At 33.2% G+C, this 22,719-nt stretch overlaps 1 protein-coding gene across 1 annotated transcript in view; it reads left to right on the top strand.

Moving 5' to 3' along the window:
- Positions 1-10,152, top strand: part of LOC108768716 (uncharacterized) — a 138,420-nt gene extending 128,268 nt beyond the window's left edge. Inside the window, exon 5 of the mRNA XM_018519254.1 lies at positions 9,822-10,152. Coding sequence (XP_018374756.1) covers positions 9,822-10,130 — 309 coding nt within the window. The 3' untranslated portion in view covers positions 10,131-10,152. The remainder of the gene's footprint in view (positions 1-9,821) is intronic.
- Positions 10,153-22,719: the final 12,567 nt, after the last annotated feature.

Raw genomic sequence — 22,719 nt, 5'->3', positions numbered from 1 at the left:
TTTAGGTACGATTGTTATTCGCTTCTGCGAGACAAATGTCTCGGGCGACCCGATACCACCATCCACCCCACCGTTTGTTCGCGCCCGAATAATGAATGCCGGCTTTAATGAAAACGGCGAAACGCAGCCATTACCCCGGAAGATCAATCTCGGATAATCCCTTTAGCATCGCGACACGATTTTACTTTGCCGTTACACACAAACGCGAGAGTGGGAATCGAATTGCGGAGAAAAGGATATGATTCTTCGCGAGAGTGCGTAAAATTAATTATACTCTCTCCATAAAAGATTACACGTGAAATTAATTATACTCTCTCCATGAAAGATTACATTGAACAACAAAGACCAACATTTTATTTCTCAACAAGCAATAGATGACTTTTATAAAGCTTTTTTATTAAGAAAAAATATGCCTTTCAAAAATTCCATCACCCTTTAATTTTTAGAAATTCTGTTTTTTTTTAATATAAAAAGGTAATTTGTAATTACAATATATAGCTATAAAAAATTTAAATATTTTTTTACAATATACACAGTGTCTCTAGACACATAGTTACTTTTTAAAAAAATTATGTAATTTACGATATAATATCCAATTATCTTATTTGAAAAGCAACTGTGCTTTCTTTGCACAGATTGATTCATCTCATTATTATGTACATAAAAGTATGAAGATACGATTATGAAAAAATTAATAATTTAAGAGATATTTTATATCTTGCGTCAAATGTACTGATTTTAATACCGTTCCTGTGACTTTCTGAATTGCATCAAGATCACATTAAAGAATCTGTTGAATTCTTTTTCTGTACTTTCATAATACTGAAACAAAAATATAGCGTTTTATTAAAAAAAAAACACAAAATAACTTTGGTGTAACCTTAAAGAATTCAGAAAATAAAATTTTCTTTGCATTATCTATGCATTATCAATTTCTACATAAAAGATGATAAAGGAAGTGTATATTTACGCTTTTTTTCGTTTCTTCCACGGTTTAGCAGTTATTTCAAACAGCGCTTATATCTAGAGACACTTTACATGAAAATAAATATAATGTTATAAAGTCCTTTTTATAGTTAATGTAAAATTTTAAGTAATATATTAAAATAATAAAATTTATAGGCAACCTTTAACATAAAAAAACATTAGTTTACAGGGTTTCTATCTCTTAACGCCTAACTAGTGATTCTTATGTATTTTAATCCGTAAAGTGTAAACAAAAAAGTAAATTATTTAAATTTGTAGAATTTTTTTCAAAAATATAACTTCTGATTACTCAAATCTGTAGAATTTGTTTTAGCAGCTTATATTTTTTTAGTAGCTAGAAATACGTAAGAATCACCATTCAGACGTTGAGAAATAGACACCATTGTAAATCAGTGTTATTAATGATATTCTCTCTCAAACGCGAGGTAATTTTAATTTGAACATTGGTCTTTCACGAGCACTTCGTTGCGATGCATTTCATGCGCATGCATTTCAGATTCTGATTCGTATCTTTCAGCGGCGAAAAGACGTGCAACCTTTGTTATTTGCGCGCATAAGCCCCATCGGGCATGTGCTCATAAAGTCTAGATTATTCTCGCAAACGCCACGGCTAGGTTCGCATTAAGAAACGCCGACACAAAGCAACCGAAAGAAAACCGTGCGCCGCGCCCGCGCCGTTGCAATTCACACGATGTAACCCGGAGGGCGCCGTTAAAGCAGATATTACGGAAACGTTGTTTTAACATCACCTGCGAGCTATATCCTAAGGCAGAGCCTTTCTCGCTGTTGTTTTGAATTTCGCCTTTGCTTCTCGTATCATGTAAGCCATCCAAAACAATGTTACGGTGGAGTTACATTATTTTCCTGGGGCCTCGCGATGGTAAAACGCCAACGTGCGCGGAGCCGCGTAAAGTGATACGACGAGAAATCTTCCTTTACTAGAAAGCAGGAAGTTCCGGCTAATATTATTTTTCGCCGCTAGAGTAATCCCCGTAAATAAAGATTAAGATTCAGGAAGGAACGAAATTGGTTAATTCCATAACATCTCGCGATTTCCTCGCTGAAAAACGAACAACGTTGCTATAAAGGGAACGGTGTATAATTAAACTGCGAGATATATCCCTGAATAATTTTCAAAAGAAACTTTGTTTCAAAAATATATGTGCGCTTACGCGTGCACAGTGTGCGTACCAATGTCCGCGTCGGAAATGAGGATTTACACTGTTCTTAGTCAGCTGGCGAGTACAAATTCCATGTGGAGAGAATTATTTCAAAAAATGCAATTACACGCGCGCGCGTACCGGTCTACACACAGCACCGCAAGCTTCATTATTCTCGCGTACTTTCGTCGTCGCTGAAAGTTGTCGTTCGCACCGTCGAGAAATACGAGCAAACGAGAGCGGTATAAATCCCATTTTCCTGGCGTTTTCTCATCCATTTAGCGCCGACAATGCATAGCCGTATGTATAAAATATTTGTAATAATAAAATATTGTTTCACACGTAACTCGCCGCGTTATTAACCGTCGAAACATATTTTTTTCTGACTAAAAAAAAAAATAACACGGTAGCTTCAATTGAAAGATTAATATGTTTTAATTCATTCGAGAGATGTTTAGAAATTATATTGAAAAAGTCTGGAATAGCAGTACAGCTACGTGTCAAATGTATTTTGTTTAGCATTTTGGTGCAATATTTAGTAAATATTATTTAATAATAGTAACTAATCGTGTTTAGTAATTCCAAAATAAGATAATATCTAGAAAAGTAAAATTATTGTTTAATTAATTTTAGTTGTACCGAATATTTAATTGAAATTATTCCATCAAAACTTTAGTATAAAATCATTTAGGTTTGATTCTATATTACGAGATTTTGTTTCTCAACATAACACTAAATGGTAATTCTTATATATTTCAAACAGCTAAAAATAAAATAAGTTTAAGATTAAAAAACTATTTAGACGTTGAGAAACTTTGCAATTAGTGTAATTTTTTGACATTAAGTGTCATCAATAAATTTTATTGTTTTAATACATTAATGATTATACATAAATAATAAAAAATGCTTCGTATTATAATATTTATTTTCATTATTGTGGAAAAAATATTTAAATTTCTTATAACTATATATTACATATATTATAAATGTGCGTTACCTATTACATGAGAAATTCAAAACAGTCTCTAAAAATTGGAAGATGACGGAATTGTTTGAAAAGCATTTTTTTTCAGTATAAGAAGCCCTATAAGAAACATCTGTTACTTGTTGAGAAACGAAGAATCAAAATTTGTTGCCCTGTGTTATTATTAAATACGAGATTTTTTTTAATGCAAATAATTGTCTTCACAAGAAATTGTCCCTAAAGAAAAATTTAATTCGTCAATTTGTAGCTACACGATAATACGCCAAGAAAGTATGTAACTGAGAGATATATCCGTGTTTTTCCTTCGTCACGTACGAATCCTGGATACGGTGCGAAACCGCGCGACGCGAAAAATTCCTGGCATGCAGGCGCGGTCCGTGTTTCCTCGCGGGAATGCATATTACACATACGGTTTCCCAATCGTTTCCCATTGTCGCGAGCGCGCTCGCTCGAGCGGGATTCCGGTCACGATCGTCGATCGCACAATGGGATCCTTCAGAAATTGCGGGCAAATCGCCCTTATGGCCGTGGCCCGCGGCCTCCCGGGGCAAACATTGTTCGTACCAGGACGAGCCGTTCGCGGTGAAAAGGCGGAGGATCACAATGTACGCGAAACGGCAGAGCGCGGATCAGGACAGGGCGAGAGACGAACAATGATCTTCCGGTATCCGTACGGACATGCATAAATCATCGATATGATGACGGCTAATCGTCGCCGAGCCGAGCCGACGAGATGCGATGCGATGCGGCCTCCATATCACGGCCTTGAAATATCACCCGCGCGTGCCAACGCACCCTGACGATTAACTCCCGTTGCCGATAATGACTGCCTCCTGAAGGTTTATGGAGGCCCGTCGGCAATGTCCGCCGAAATCCGAGCTGAAATCTATTGCCAATTACAATTATCAGCATCTCTGTCTCGTGAACCCGACGTCATTGCCTCCAATAATCGAGTGCGAATGAACGTCAGTCCTATTGACACACAGGACAAAACATAGAATCAAAACCATATTGACAGAAGCACGGTTTTTCCCTTGGTTTTTCCTTGGTTTTTCCTGAAGTATATATAAAATTTAAGTAGGTACATATCTAAAAATAATTTTACTAACTCATTAAAATAATTATGTAGGACTCTAAAACTGGTTGCTAGAATGTCAAAACTTTTTGCAGCAATGCTTATCATGCTTGAGATTCCTACGTAACAACATTATTATAAAAAGTAGTAAAAATAACAGCGTTTCCTATACTTCCGTTTCCAATAGATATGAACATCGGTATACATATATCAAATCAATGCCTGCATTTACTTAAATTTTAAATAGCACTGCTATCCATTATAATACAGTTACTGATTTGAAAGAATGCGCCACTGTTTCCTTCTCTTTAAACATTCGGCTAATAGAACAATAATAAAAATAGAATTTTGTGCCCCTATATTTATTTTTCTCTTTCTAAATCCGTCCATACGAAAGATATTTCGCCGTATACTCCATCTAATGTTATACATATATCGATGGACCAGTCTATTCTGAAAATCAAGTCTGCGATTTCCACGACGAAGGGATGCAGGTAATTAGCGCTGGGTGCTTTTCTCACGACCATGCGGCGCGCGTACATTATGTCAGTGAAATTTTAACGTGGGCGGGAGATGCGAATTTAATTTAACGGTACTATATTTAGCGCGGTAATTAGCGTTGGAAAAAGACGATTTTCAGATGAAACAAAGCGAGAGCTGTAAATAATGTAAGGTATGTAATCAGCGCGCTTAATAATTTTAAGCCATTCATTATTAGCTTATTATGCATTTGTGTTATCAGTAATTAATTCATTAGAGTTAAAGAATTCGCAAAATTAATTTCTGTTACATAAATATGCACGTAAAATGAAGGGACTTAATAGGGTCAAAATTTATATAAGCGCGCATCGCACTGTAGGTACATTTTATATAGTCATTACGCTCGCGTAAAATGCAAAGCGCTCTTCGAAAAGCTTTGGGAGAGCCAGGCATCGCAATAAAACGTAATAACGTATAAATCAAAAGGATGGCCGGAGCCAATAAAATTCGATTGAAACAGCTGGCACATTTGTTAAAATCCTCCTCCCGACGCATTAGAAACTCGGGTGCGCGACGATGCGCAAAATACAAAATACAAAACAAGTGTAATGCATCAATAAACTCGACATGACCGGTATGGATGCAGCAAAATGCAACTATCGCGTAACTGATATTTTGAAGAAAAAAAACGAAAAACAAGGGGAAAACAGCGATGATGCAAGCGCGACGTGTTTCGGCGAATTCTTTCGTTGCTATCAATCAGCATACCATAGCGTGTTTCAGTTATATTTTGCAAAATAACGTCCGCCGGATGTAATTTTTATTCACGCGCGAGGGGCGGCGATAACGCGCGCGATTATTCGTCCAGCTATCACCGCGGGCGCTCTATATACACTAAATTTTCGTGTCATGTAGCGTCCATTATTCTCAGTTTCAGTATGCGGAAGTTATTGGTAAGTAAGACGGTTGGACCCAGGCATTATCTACGAACAGTAGTTCTCCATGGACTGGGGCTTTAACTTTGGGAGTCGGCGATCCTCGCCACAAAGCGAGGACGATAGTTTAGCTCGGTCCAATGTGCTAGTTCGATTAGTTACATGGCTCGTACCACGGCTTATGGTTAACGTTGAACGTTTAAAGCCAAACGCCCGCTGATCTTCCCGCTGCATATGTATGCGTCCCGCAGCGTTTCGCAGACGATCCTATGATCTGTCCAAGTCTTTCGAAACTCTCCTAACGATATCGCATGCCGTACTAAACGGCCAACTGCGGAAAACTATCTCCATTCTATGGAAGTTTGTTCATTGAAGCTTGAAAGAAAATCCTAAGTAAAGAGACATAAATCTCCTATAATATTTAACAAAATTTTATTTGTTATTAATTATAATTATATGAATAACTATATTATACTATATTATATTATAATTATACGATAACACACACTCTCTCTCTCTTTCTCTCTCTCTCTCTCTCTCTCTCTCTCTCTCTCTCTCTCTCTCTTTCATTAGAATTTTAATCCTCCAATGTTAGATTATAAAATCGATTTTTTATTACAAGTTCTGGTTGATAAATTTTAAATTTGTAAAAAAATAAATACAACCCAAGTTTTATGTAAGTAGTAAAAACTCATTAAAGCTTTCAATGGAGTGTAGGAATTTTTTCATATCCAAAATAATATTTAGGTATAAAAATATATAAGAATTTTTTGTGAATTTTGGTAGATAAATTTAAATCTGTAAAAAATAAATAAAATACAAATCAAATTCTATAATAGTAACAATTCGTTTTTATATAATCCGGAGCAATATAAAAATGTGTAAAAATTTGTTGTGAATTCTCATAGACAAATTTAAATCCGCAAAAAATAAGTAAAATACAATTCAACTTCTATGACAGTAACAACTCGTTAAAACTTTCACACAAGAGTTTAAAAATTTTTTCATATCCAGAACAATATAAAAATAATTAAGAACTTCTTATGAATTTTAGTATAAATTTTACTTTAGTATATAAATTTAAATCTGTAAAAAATAAGTAATATATAATCCAATTTCTACGATAGTAAAAATTCGTGTAAGTCTTTCACAAATATGTAAGAATTTTTCATATAACTCGGAACGATACAAAAATATATATAACTTTTTTGTAAATTCTGATAGGTAAATTTAAATCCATAAAAAATGAGTAAAATAATCAAACTTTTATGATAGTATAAAAACTTGTTAAAGCTTTCAGAAGACTGTAAGAATTTCTTCATATAGCCCAGAATAAAGATAAGATTAAGAACTTTTTGCGAAAGAGATTTAAATTTACTAAATTAAAATTTTAGTATAAATTTTAATTCAGTATAAATATAAATTTCTAAAAAGTAACATACACAATCCAACTTCTATGATAATAAAAACTCGTTGTCAAAACTTCCACAAGAGTTTTCCAGATTTTTATACAGTCCGGAACACACAATACAAAAATCTACAGTAAAGTACGAAAGCTTAGGAAGTAAATTAAGAATAAAAATGTCACATTGCCGAAAGTTAAATAATGTGGATAATCGTCGAGATACTCGATGTTAATTATTGCAAGATTAAGATGCGATCTTCCGTGTATCAGGAAACGCCCGAGGTACTCGAAATTGCAAGCGATTATTTTCTCACGTTACACAATAGCCGACGGTTTCGCCACGGGGAACAATGCGCTCGTGTAAAATAGGAAGTCGCAAATAATGGTCGAAAAAATTCGGTTAACGGAACGGAGAAATAATCTGACACGCAAATTTATCCGCCGTCAGAAATTAAAGCGGACATGGCCCAATTTTTCCTTGCCCTCTCCTGACCGCGCGCCTGAAAGAAAAGCTCGCCTTTAACAACACGCGAGACAAAAATTTCAGTGAGCTCGTTTCTCATCCGCGGCTGCGCCGACCAGCCGCCGCCGCTTTTCTTTCCGTGTAGCCCGGCACGTATAACAAACGATTCGCGGTGTGTCGACTTTCAACGGAATTTTCCTCTTATTACCATCGCACCATCGCTGCACCGTATAGCTATATTTAACGTCCGCATAATACGGCCCCTAATATACATCGAAAAGGGACAATATTTGAGTTGGCAACAAAATTGATCGTGTAGTTACATAAAGGAGCATAATTAAAATTATAATTTCCAAACCAATTTTTAATCTTTACCTTTTTGATATAATTATGTAATTAAACGCACAGAATCTCCCGTTATATTAATTATCGTTATTATACAGTATTTCGTATTTTAGAGATATACATAATCGTTCATTTTTAAAAGAATTTAAGCATAAAAGAGATAATACAATAAATAAACGTTTTTTATGTTTAAAATGCTGTAAAAAGATAATTATATATAAAAACATTTGTTATAAATAATCATTTGTTTAAATAACTATTAAATTATCCATCTAATTCGAAATTGTATAGCATCTCTTCCGTTTAATTTTTAAATATAATTGCTTTTGTATTCGGCTGCTCATCATACATATTATAAATACATATACATACATACATATATGTATATATGTACATATACATATATATGAATAGCAAAAGCAACTATATTCAAAAATTAAAAAATATGAGATATTGAAATCTTTAGATTTCTTAGCATTTTGGTTAATAATACAATGAACATTTTAAATTTTGTAAAAACAGTTATAAACTTTATAAAATCAAGGAAGAAAAAGTGAATCAAATTGCAGATAAAGTTAAATCTGCACTCTGTACTCGGATTAACCTATACACAGAAAAAATCTTACGGTTATCACAATTGGAAATAATGATAATTTTCGTCCATCAATACATTTAGTTGTGATAACCGTAAAATGAACATATTTTAACAGCCATAACCGTTAAGATATGCCAATCTACAGTTACCACACACAATCGTACTGTAGTTATTCTTACCTATAACCAAAAAATATATTGATGAGCGACTTGGTCGTGACAACTGTAGCCGTTTTTTTCGTATAGGATTACTAACTTTTTTATTTCTATTCGTTATTATCTTTTTATTACTTTTTTTCTTTGTTTAATATTTTTTTATTTGAAATTGACATAAACATAAAAGAACAAAAAATTGTACTTTTCAATAAACAATTAAATGTGCTTTTGTAATATAGTAAGTAATTTTTTTTATCAATAGAAAAATAAAAATTTTTAATAAAAAATTCTGTTTAATTCAATAATCTACTCTAAAATTTAATTGTTTTTGCATTAATACTTCAATTCCAAAATCAACTAAATTTTTTTTCTCTAACTGCAAAAGCGACTAAATGCACTGTATCTTAATAAATAGAAATTGTATTTCAACCCACGTTAAAAATGTTTTGTAAACTAAAACGATGAATTTTTCTTATTCATAAAAATATTACTGATAATTTGGATCATAAAAATTATACAAGTTTTTCCGCTCTCGCCAAAAAACATTCAAACAAATAGAGATAATTACTTCAATATGTATATATAACTGATATAACCACCCTTCCTACCGGATAAACTATATTGACAAAATCAATTATCGAGAATATTGTTATCAACGATTATCGGAAATAATGTTATTAATCTTATTATCGAAAATAAACTATATTTAAATAAATTATTATCGAAAACAAAAAACTATTATCGTGAGACAAGTTTTATAAACTATTTCAATAGTTTCCAGTAAAAGAGACAACAAGTCTTTTTTACTGTAAGCTATTGAAATAATAACTTAGCACCATAACATTTTTCGCAGAAACATAATTAGATTCAGTATCTTGCTACACAAGTAGTCGTATATTTCATAAAAAATTCAGCGAAGTGTTTCCCTCTTCCGATTGTTACTCATATCCATACCTTCGGGATGCATTCTCACATACTGTAAGCATCATTTCATCCTTGTTGTCTGTCAAATATTAAACAAGAACAAATGATGCTTACAAGCGCTATGAACACAAAAGCGAACGCACCCTCGAAGAACACTTAATCGTCATAGCTTAAGTTCTGTAGACGCCAGAATATAGAATCGTCCGCTTCCCCATTGTCACAGAGAGAAGGCAGAATTTCGTGAATCAGCCTCAATCTCTATGTCGCCAGCAATCGCTCTTCATTAAACCGCTTCAATCGTGTTCATTGCAGGTATCTCTCGAGAACACTGTTCAGCACCCACCGTTGCCGCCTATGAGTAGCGGAAACATTCCCAACAGTCTGGGGCTACGATTGGAGGCTGAACCTCGACACTTTGATAACAACGAACAGATCAAGATCAAATGCTTCGCCGAGGTCGGTTCGCACATATACGAGGCCGAGCGTAGGGTGATGAAGGCGCAGCTGAACAACGAGAGGCTCAGCGCTGGTGATATGCACGCGGCTGCATGCAGCATCCGTGCCAACATCCTCGTTCAACTGCTCACGGCGATCCTTGCGCTCGTTCTGCTCACAACGTGACCTATCGGCCTCCTTGCGTGAGTCGGCCCCTTCGAATGGGAATTACGTTGCGGCGCGCGCTCTAAAAACGCGCGACAGGTTCAGTGTCAGTTGTCCGATCCTTAAATATAAAATTAGGCTTAGCGATTAAGCGACAGTAGGCGATTAATCGGTCGATCGGCTCGCTCTCGGTCCAACCACGCTTTCGCGTTCAGCAATGCACTACTGTCGTATTTGCTTGTCGACGGATTGCTAATGAAATGTAAAGAGACACGTGAGAAAATGTTGTTGAGATGAGACGATCGTAGCGATTATAAAAAATAAATTTCTGTTGATCATTATGCATTCATCATTTAATTACTAAAACAATGATATATTATATATGTATTACTTTTTTATTTTGTGATGTCATATTGGGATTATTATATATGATTTAAGTACATATCGCTGCCTTGTTTCAAAAGTGATACAACTAAAAAAATTAAGTTTCTCTTAAAAAAAAGGAAAAAAATATTCTTCAACTTAACAGAAATACTTATTAATCAAATAATATTGACAAAAAGAACATATTCTTAACGTGATTAAAGGTTATTTTTGTTATTTTCGTTTCACAGCCTTTAAGATTCACCCTTTTTGAATTGTGACAATTTTGACGATTTTGTCATATAAACATTTTTTGAGTTGACATTTTTTTACAATTTTTTCATAAACCCTTTCTGAGTTGTGACGATTTTTTTTCTTATAAACCCTTTCTCAGTTGTGACGTTTTAACGATTTTTATAAAATTAGGTTAGTTCACTTTTGATCATTGATAATAAGGTAATGTTTGCCTAATTCATTCACGGTAATAACTCGAAAATTACATTTTATTAATTGTGTCACTTTTGGATAAAATGTACGGTATGTTTCATATACAGAATAAAAGAATTATTTTGAGATCAATATTACCACGACGGTAATTTTGGTAGAAAATAGATGAACGCACCTTTGCATATTTTAAGCAACTTTTTAGATCAGTATTTCTTAGTGTTAATGTACTTAGTTGAAAGTTTCCCTGTAATTTTCGTAGAGGTTCCTATCTCTCTTTCACTCTCTATCTTCTTTCGACTTCTTATCATATTTAACTCCCAATCTTTTTAACGAGTTCCAGATCCGGGAAACTCTTTAAAGTCGATCGCGGGTCGCAGTCGTCATTAACTTTTCACTGAAGTTTCAAGATTTTACTGCTAATAGTGAATGTTACGAGTTAGATAGCACGATCACAAATTTCTCGAGTAATAATAATGAATTTACAATTTTTTATCTTGTGTCCTCTTGAATTTATCAAGATTTTAAGTTTTTCCGATATTTAAATAAAATTTGATATAAATTTGAAAGGTCGTGCTCAATTCACGTTCGACTGTATTTTCGTAATAAAGTCCGTTCTATTTTACACTCCGACAATTGCCGTCGTGGGGGTTTAGACAGAACTAGCCGTACTTCATATAGCATGCATGTCGTACCGCGGAGATATAAATTCTGGCGCAGCGCGTGCAAATTCCGTTTTACGACACGCGTGAGATTAACTACCGAAACGCGTATAAGTCACTACACCACGGCGAAACGCGAATTACGTACAAATCGATAAATGGATTTGCTGCGCCGGCATCAACAAAAACCAGGATTAATAATTCGGATATCTCGCGTTGCAAAATTGCAAATGCGCGGTTGCACAGTTATATAGGTACAAATAATAATTTTATGAAAGAGAGGCTTCCTTACAGGAGATCGTGTAAAAGTTTAAATTCGTGATTATTTCGACAAAAACAATTTGTATGACGTTGATATAACAAGAATAATAACTAAATAACGTCGAAAATCCAATCCAAAGCAATACATTCGTTTGGTCATAATGAAAACATATAATGTTAAATTCGAAATTAGTAAACCAATATTTTATTATCAACGCATCATTCGCTCAACAAAAATTTCCAATTAATCATTCAATTTTTGTATTTTTTTCAAATTTTTTTATAAAAACATAATCGATCACGCAATGTGTGGCATTCTATCCACGGATACAGTTATTCTCGCGTGCGATTATTATTTGTAAAACTACCAGGGAATGGAAGTAACGCGCGTTGCTTGTAATTACCGTTACAAGTGACTTTTTTGAATAATGGACTAATAACGCGTTACCTTCTTTTTATTGACTATATGACGGTAACGTAATTATATTTTTGTGGTAACAAAACTAAATTTTACAGTTACTTTTATTGTTACTTTTTATATTTTGAACCTTTCTGAAATATAATTTTTTATACATTCAATCTTCAACCTTTGGCCGATATTCATAATTCGTTTTTATTTCAAGACCATTTTAAGTAATGCCTTAATAAGATACTAATACGTAATTAGTTACCTTTTTGACTTGATATTCTCTAATTCTGAATCAGTGGATAATCACTGATATCAGTGCTAAGTATGCCACTGGTAATCAGTGAATGAAATGTGAGATCTGTAATCTATCTAAATCTTTATTATGTGATTTAATAACTAATCTTATTTTAGTGCATAAATTCAATGAATATGGTATTGGAAAATTGGAATTAACGTGCAAATATCAGTATTTTAATTATATAATGCTCAAACATTCTTCCTTTTTTAGTTGAATTTCACTGATTATTATCCAGTGTCAAATATGTCACTGGGTAATTAGTGACTATCCACTGATTCAAATTTAGAAAGTAACAAGTAACGATAACTAATTGCTTTTAAAAAGTAATTTTCCATTCCCTGAAAAATAAAATTTTCCACGCACAATTCCGCGAGATATTTGACAATTTTTTGACGCGTCACACGTACGATCGTCCGACGAATACAACGAATTTTCACTTGGCCGAGTACAGTGCGGCTGTTTCACGTGTTTCGCTGTCGACGACACAGGGCGTTTGGTCACGTGAAGCGAGGATGGATGTACGAGCGCGAAGAAAAGAAGAAAATCCTGAGAAGAGGATTCCGCGAGAGGTCCATTCGACCGCTCTTCGGAGAAGACGCTTGAAAAAGAGATGAGCAAGCGTGACAGGAAAGTAAGAGAGTGCGCGTGAGAGCAAAGTGCGAGGACACAGAAAGTGAAACGAAGTTCGTGCAGCCGCAAAAGAGGAAAAAAATGCGGGGCAAACAGGGAGAAACGTTGTGTGTGAGACCGAAGTGAAGACACGAAGTTTGACTTCAAGAATGAAAGTAGGTGTGATATTATAGTATCTAAGGTGCGACTCGTCGGTCTTCCAAAGTGGCACTCCCCCGTCTTTGATTTTACGCCTTGACAATATAAGTTAACTACCGTACATGTTTATTCTATCGTTGAGTGATTATTTTCTTAAGTAAAATTTTTGCACAGTGAGCATATGAATTTACATTATATTTTAAGAGATGTATACCTTTGCCTCATTCAAAATTTATATCAGAGAGCCTCGCATAAATTATATGAAAAATTAAGTGAAATGAGTTTTCACATATTAAATATATTTTTATCTGGAAATGGCACGTAATTACCTATACATGAAAAGGAAGTTTTGCTAAAGGATTTAAAAATTTAGCAAGAAATAGACCCAAAAATAATTTTGAAGGTCTAACAAAATTATTTTCAGGTCTGTATTCAGCTCAATTTTTAAATATTCCATTAAACTGTAATATAATGTAGCTTAAACGTGATGAACAAAAGTTGTCACGGACACAAGACTCAAAGGGTAGTTTTTGAACTATAATGTATCAAAGATACTCTGTGAGCACAAATTTTATACTTTGGGTGCAACATATGTGGCTCAATTATCCATTATTGAGCCTTTGTCTACGACATCTTTTATTCACCATATTATGACGTTACATATAATATAGTTTATAATGTGAACAAAAGAATAATGGATAGTTTTTTAACTACGGTGTATTAATCAAAGGTATTCTGTATGCACAAATTTTTTATACCTTTTAATACAACATAACTAACAAACTATCCATTATTAAGCCTTGATTTCTTTTGTTCCCTATTATAAGCTGTATTATATATAAAAACTAACTCATTGCACCAGTACTCAATTTTTCATATAATTAGTTTCTTTTAATATATAAAATGAGTTGAGATAGCACATTTAATTTTATTCAAATTATTAATCAATTCTATTCGCAGACTCATTTTTTTCAATGGAACACGCAAAGTCGCAAATTAACGAAGAGGCCAACTTTCGAAGAAAGCGAGTAATTAATGGAAATTAATGAAAGCGTGCTTTAGTGGAAACGAGAGAGGACGAACGCGACTGGCCTCGCCGCACATATCACATCACCGACACACACGTTAACATGTACTTAACACACACACATAATACGTTACACAATTCACGCGCACATATACACACCAACGCGCATATGAGCGCGCATATGTCTGGATTAAGAGATGGAAGGAGTAACCAACCCCCGCAGGGTGCGCAGGATACACATATATCAGAGACGGTTTCCTTTTGATCGCTATCGCTCATCGACCCGAGCGTTATTTATTGGCCGTAATAATTTACGAATTCGCGAGAGGGACACGTTCTGCAACGCGCATAAACGTCGCTTCCGATGTTCGGCGATATTCGGTCGAATCTTTGTGCCTGTATGAGTAACATTTACGTGGATCCATTCGCGACAAATTATAACGTACGTATTCAAACGCCATTTCCAAAGTGCCAAGAACACTCTTCTTACGTATCACTTTTCCGATTGAACGTACACTTGAACGTACATATTTAAGCACGCGACGGAAAAATAGTCAGAAATAATGATAACAAGCAGCATTTTAGTATGCTATTACTGCTTAAAATTGATTTGACCAAAATCCTAGTCGTATAAGATGTTATCCTGTTAAATATTGATTTTGAAAAAATGATAAATAATAGTAACAGTAGCAAAAAATAAATTTGGCAAAGCCAAGTATCTCAACAAAACGAAAATCGTATGAGACTCACTTCCGTGATTTTGAATATACAGCCTTAATAAAAAATATAAAGGACTCCACAAATCGACATAAACATTCTATATCTACACTCAGACAAAAACATAATGATGGCAACTATAATGGTGAAAAACTATAATATAAATTTTTTTTTATATAGAATGAATTTATACATGTAGTGGAATAAATTAATGCACGGAGAAGAGAAGAGAGGGAATTGAATAAACTATTTTATAGTTACAATAACTATAAAATAGTTTATGCGACTATTTTTATTTTATATATGCACTGAGAAAAAAACATAGTCGATTTTAATAAATATTTAGTTCAATACTGCCAACTAAACAGTATTCAACTAAATTTTTATTAAAATTGACTATATTTTTTTTCAGTGTGTTAATATTCATTCTATATATAAAACTTGTACAGTTACTATCATTATTTTCTCTGTAACGAAGTATGAATTAAAAAATAGTTTTATTGAAAAGTTATATTTATTTTTATTATATAATAATCTTAATATTTTGTTAGTTTTCCTTTGGATTTTATTGCCTCCTTTCCTAGAAAATGTAATAAATTGAAAGTATTTGATTTGTAATAAATAAAATTTAAATTTTATTTGTAATGAATTAAAATAATTTTTTTTTCATTATTACAAATAAAAACTGAATTTTATTTGTAATGAATTTAATTGAAATTGAATTTGTAATAAATATAATAAATTGAAAATGTTTTACTTGTGCCCAAAGCTGTATATACGCATACGTACATCGCTATAAAATATTTCTCCGATTCTCTAATATTCAATAAACACTCGATTTTATAAAACTATAAAATTTTGACAGGGCTTAAATTCATGGAGAATAGCTTATTCTCTGAACCAAGAAAGATACGGATTTAACACTAGCGCTTCATTACAGATAAATCGAAATGATTCAAGTTAGGAATAAAAGCAGTTCACCTCGAAACTGCGTTGGATTGACGCATCTCTCTCAATTAAAGCGTCCTTTCACATTACTACATTTATGAAATTATTATTTTTTGCAATTTAGACATCAGAGAAAATTCACTGCCAATGCGACATCAGCGGAGTTAATTTCTCGAATTGAACAATTTGTGTAATCATGCATTATTTCGCGCGATTTATACATATCAGAGCGAATAATAAGTGTTATTATTCATGCGCGACACTCATTTTCCTAATTACATAATTTAATTGAAACGTTATTTCTTCTCCATAAAATATTAATACTGTCTTTCGCATTTTCAAACTGTATGCAGTTATATACCTATACATATGAGTATTAATCCTTCCTTGGCAAACGGAAATAAATCAAGCGTTATATTTTCAGAATGATATCTAAATCGTGTCAGAATTATATGATATCGGTTCAATAATATCGCGAATATTACGGTCCCGAATGTTATAGCCAAAAGTTCCTGTATTTGCTTAACGTTATTGGTGTTGCGAAACGCAGCTGGTCCCAGGTGAACGCCTAAATCGACAGTGGTAGGAATTTTCTTCGCTGCGGCCTCAATCGATCGATATCCCAATTTTACGGCCCGTCGAGTCGCGAAAGCCGGGGGCAGGTACGAGGATCTTCTTTGGCACTAGCTAGAGATCCTTTGCGTTTTCTAGAAAGACTTAAATGGGTTTCTAGCGGAAACTTAGACACGGTAAACGATTCCCGTTTCGACAACGGAAGCTACTCTTTTCAAAATTTCCGTACGAGAATTTCAATACTTCTTCTTTGTAGGATAAAAAATCAGAAGAGTTTTCCGATAGAGTTTATTATTTGCATATGAAAACCAAACGTATTTTTTTACATGAAAAGTGATATTAATCCTCCGGAACTGACGTGAGTCTATTGAATCTGCTCAATTATATCCCTCCGGAATTGACTGTGAATCTATTGAAACTCCTATGCAGTGATTGTTTGAATAACAATGATTCTGATGAGTAAAAATAATTCAGCTTTCTCTGTGAAATAAAAATTAAGATGAAAAATATATTATTATACTTGAACTTACTATTATAATAATCCATAATTCTTGTATCTATATTATTGTAGCAATTGTCATTTTACACAACATGTTTATTCTGATTAAAATATATTTAATATTCATTCTTTTTATATTTCAAATTATATTACAAATTATGCCATTTCCTTGAAATTAATTAATGCCTTTTAATTAACATAAATAAATCTTACAGATCCGTAGAGCGTTAATAACTGTGTTGTAAATTTTTGCAATGCAGTGCAATTGGAAGATTAAGATTTCTCAAAAAGAATTATATGAATTCATGTAAATTTGAATTTGACATTAATTAAAAAAAAGATATAATAGAAACTAATTTTTCTAAAAATTTATGCTGTCTAAAAGAAAACTATATAATATGGAAAACAAAAAGCTAAAAGATTTATCTACGGTAGTATTTTGATAGTGCAGGTCGATATTTCAATTTTACAGTCTGTCGAGTACCAAAATTCAGAGACGCGCAAGACTTCAACTGGAGAATGTTCTCAAGATCCCGCTTAGATCCCGCAAATTTGTGTCTCGTAGAATCCTTTACTGGATTTCTGCAGGAAACTTTATCTCTCTCCTATGCGTTGTTGAATCTTATTTTTACGGATGTAAGCAAAGCTCAAAACAATATATCCCGGAATATTTACGATCCACTGCCATATTTCCATTGTTCGTTATTAATTAAATATGTACTCATGAAAAATTCATATCGAGAATACGAGATTTGTTATTTAATATATTTTACTGTTATCTAGCTTAGACTTGACATCTAAAGTATTCTACTTTTCTAAATTCTTGATTTTCTACGTTTTTTTTTTTGTAAAATGTAATTTTGTAAATAATAAAAGAGAGATGCGTAGCTAATTGCATCCTTAGGGTAAAAAAATCTTCGTCAAGGAGAATGAAACCTTAACCATCCAAGTAGGCACTGCCACGATAATTAGTCAGTATATAAAAAAATATAACTTTATAAAATATTTAAGATGACCTCAACGAATCCGTGTTAAAGTTCTTATGAAAATCAATTTACTTATTCACAGAAACATATGTATTAATTAATGAGAGAAAAACCAGAAGTCTCAAAAGTCCCTCTATCTAAAACATTACGTATCTAATCAATTTTCGAGAGGAACAAGAAAGTAAGCTCAAAGCTACTTTTTATTCTGGAGACGTACAAATTTATATATGCCCACACTGTCGTCGTTTGGATTAACGCAGTCGTAAACATTCCTTCTGTTCGCTGAACCTCCAAATGTGTCAGCGAATCCGATAAAATCGTGGATCGAAGAGCAAAGTGGAATCTCTCTGTACAGACACGATCGATATCTCGATTTTATAGAACGACGAGCGCCGAGAGCCCGCGAAAAACTATCGTACACGAAACGCATTCTCTACTTCGCACGTTTTGCCGATTTCTTTCGTTACTCATCGCACACGAATTCCGCATAGCGGTGGAAAGGAAACTACGAGCTCAAAAAGACGCGAAAAAACGATCATACATTTTTACGACTTCGCGTATTCTCGTATATATCTGAATCGCGTAATTTCAGTCACTGATTAAGCGTGTTTCAAACGTCGTCCATGGATCGAACGGCGAAATTTTCTATCCAAACACCCTGCGGACATCCTAAGCACAATGTGGCGGTAATTAGGAGCACACGCCCACAGGTACACTGAACGAACGGTGCTGAAGTATCTAAAAATTTAACTAGAATAAGATCCGAAAATATATAATTTTTATTTAGACGGTCAAAATAATTATACAGGACATCAAACTAATAGCTAGAATTACTGAAAAAAATGATCTAGTTGGATTAAATAATAATTCTGGTAGAAAACAGATAAATCAGAATTCTCTCTTTGGTTAAGTCTATTAAAATTCTAGTTAAGATAACTAGAATTCTGATTAATATTTACTCTGGTAAAAATAAGAATTTTGGTACATTTTACCAGAAATATTGTATCAACCAGAATTCTGATTATCTTAACTAAAAATTATCTTAATTAAGATTATCTTAATTAAGATTATCTTAATTAAGAATTCTTAATATAAGAACCAGAAAATTCTGATTCATCCATTTTCAACCAGGATATTTTTTCAGTGTTAAAGTATTGGCTATTCAGAGATGCGTTCAGCAGAAAAAGCTTTGCAACTGTTATAAAATTCTTTAACCCTCTGGAGATGGCATCGTCATTAAAGATTGTTTTACTGCTTTTGATCAAAATTGATGTAAAAATAGTTTTTTTTTTATCGATATTTACGCTGTAGATATATGTTATATATCAATGAACAGCCTTCAATTCTTGTACATTTCCATCTTCAGTCCTTAAGTATTCTTAACTAATTTGTACAGATTCCGAATTTACCCCGAATTTAATTTTAAAGTTGCAAACTTGCAACACTATGCCCTTGGAAAGTTAATATGATTATAGTTTATACATTTAAAGAGGCGATCTCCTTAACGCTGTAAATGCTTCGTTGACCAATCAAAAGAAAGAATTTTACGAACTGACCAATCAAGAACAATGCTTCAAAGCATTTACAGCATTAAGTGGATCGCATTCTAGATACAGTGGGAATTAAGGACAAGAAACAATTATATTGAAGAACCTTATAGTTGCAAAGCTGCTCTTTCTGCTGAACGGAACTGTTGTCAGCGTTCTACATAATTATTTTGATGGTCCAACAAAATTAATTTCAGATTTGTATCTAGCTAAATTTTTAGATATCTCAGCAAAAACGTTCTTCCCGTATAAATATATGTAGCACACACAAAACATACGCTGCCGGTCTACGAGAGCGTTAGATAGGAAAATAAAGAGCCCCCTCTAGCGGTACGAAGTTTAACATGTAAATTGATAAAGTATTAATTTAATTAATTCAAGTGTTAATCCCCCTGTAATTATAGAAGAGCGCCCTCGCGAGCCACGATCGAATCTCGTTAGTACGTGTAGCGTATTCAAAAGGTATTCGTTCGATGTAATCGTGGATCGCGAAGGTTCGCCCAGCACCTGAAGGAAGGTTCACGGGATTACGTTCGAGTTGGATTAAACTTTCCCGGGCACTCGAGATCCCCAATTATCCTCCATTGCGTTAAGAATTGTCAGTTTTCCGAAGAAGCGGGACGACTTTCCTAATAAAACGAATTAACGTCTCTATCTACTTTCTTCCGAATAGTCGAAATTACATCAATTTACACTAATTTGTCCCGCAGAGAATTCAGATCGATCGAATGATTTCGGTCGATTATATAAAATTGTGAAATTCATAAAAAGAAACGGAACTATATAAAATCTATTAAAAATCTGTTACGCAATAGAATATAGCGAACAAAATCCAACGCGAATGAATCCACCTTCTACGTCGCATTTCGTATTTTCAAGCTCACGGATGCACTATTGCGATTTGTGGTAACTCAAATAAAAATTGTGTTAGAGACACTGTAGCGGTAAACGTGATCACAATGAAAGATTAAAGTAATACTACTTAAGGCACTCATGTGTACTTATACTAGATATCCCGTCGCTTTTCTATTTCTGCCAAATCTTTTATAAATTTAAAATATATCCTTTCTTAGCAAAAATCAAGAAGCTACATTGGAAATCGATTTTAGTTAAATCTCAAATAAATAGATTCTCTTTTAATTTGTAACTTCATTAACAATTATTAATATTAATCAGAATTAATTCTAGTAATTAATAATAAGAATTTTAATGAGTTATTAATATTAATTGACATTAATAATTAATTCTAATTAGTATTAATCTCATATTAGTTATATTAGAATATTAGATATTTAATATTAAAAATTACAATTAATATTAAATATTTAAAATTAAAAATTTAATAATACTGCGAAATGTCTCAATTCCATATTAAAGAATAATGTATAAACAAATAGATTGAAATTCATATTAATGCGTAACGTATTCCATTCCAAGAAAAAGAAAGCGACGAGACACCTCGTATATACATACTTATATACATAAAAGGAGCAATCTCGCGATGTATTCGCGAAATACTCCTTTAATTATTTCGATTAAGTGCAGTCAGCGATTAGCATAATTGACCATACACCATGGCGTGAGCGTAGAAGGCGAGAACAGTAAATACTCTTCGTGCAATGTAAGTATAGATAATGTAAGGACCCCCAGGGGAGAGAGAAAATCCGACCGCGTATGCAAACACGCAGGTACTATGCGTGCAATTCGGTACGCAAGTCGCGCCGGCGTGCCTGCGAGGCGGTTGGAGCTTTAAAGTGCAATGCACAGAATCGCGTGAACGTTTATGTACGTTTATGTAAGTAATATTAATTGTAAGATAAATATATTGAGAAACAGAAAAAAAAGAGAGATTCAAAGATTATATATATATAAATATAAAAAATATAGATATACATATATATATATATATATTATTATATATTGCAATAATTGCCACTGTAAGTTGTCGGAGTGTTTCACGCGTACATATATATATATGTATATATAATATACATATATAGATATATATAATATACATATATATAACATTGGATATATTTTATAGGTTAGACCATACGTTTTTGCTAAACTGGCGAATCGAACGACGAAGTTATTACGACAGCGTACAGCTTATCGATTACCTTACGATTATCGGGAGGGATAACATTTTGTTTTCCAGCTTCTCCTTGGCACATCCACCCACTATACTATGTTTACTGTGATATGTATTATTTATCGGCGTTCATACGATTTATATCCATATACGTTTCTCCAGTAAATTACGAATTCATTCGCTCGTCTGTATAGATTTACCTAGATTTATGTCACGTCGAAATAGCTGTGATTTACTGATTGATTTGTGATCCTTATTCTCTTAGGGAGATTACTACAATATAGCGTACTAAATAAATTGGACGAATTAAACACGACTTCGAATATCATAAACGTACCGATCTTATATTTCTTTGTTCCTCCTCCACGATTTTGCACAACTTCGCATTACGACTCCATATATAAGATTAAAGGCATAATTCTATTTTTACTTTTCAACGGACAGTCTTGGCTGTAAGTATAAATCACCCTCATTTCTTTCCTCAAAAGAGTGCTAGCAGTAACAAAAACCAAAAGAAGCTAGACTAACAAAATGTCACAATCGTTATAGAGACAAATATTACTTTTTAATAAAATACTATTTTTTTTTAATTTATTATTTATTAGAGATAGAACGTTTATGATTTTTGAGAGTGCTTTGTACTTATGATCAAGGCTGTAATTATAAATAAGTACAAGATGTAAACTCAGTCCTGTTCCCTCTTACTTTTTATGCTCTAGTTTTTTTTCGCAAAAATTCATCTTGAAAACAACTACAGAAGATACACACAAAATTCATCGTACAAAAAGAAATTTAGATGTCAGTTATTATTACGTAGAACAACTAATTTAAATGCTATTAATATGGAATAAAATTTGTATGAGATAACTATTCGGTGATAGCGAGAACCACCGTTAAACAAAACCGAAATCGAAAAACCAGAATCCACATGTGAGCATGTGTACGTGATGGTATTACCAAACTCTATTGCAGTCTCCAGTTTCCTGTGATATTAAGTTAAAAGAGCTCCTTTTACG

Source organism: Trachymyrmex cornetzi, unplaced genomic scaffold (assembly GCF_001594075.2).
Source record: "Trachymyrmex cornetzi isolate Tcor2-1 unplaced genomic scaffold, Tcor1.1 scaffold83, whole genome shotgun sequence".
NCBI lineage: Eukaryota > Metazoa > Arthropoda > Insecta > Hymenoptera > Formicidae > Trachymyrmex > Trachymyrmex cornetzi.
This window is presented reverse-complemented; position numbering and strand designations above follow the sequence as displayed.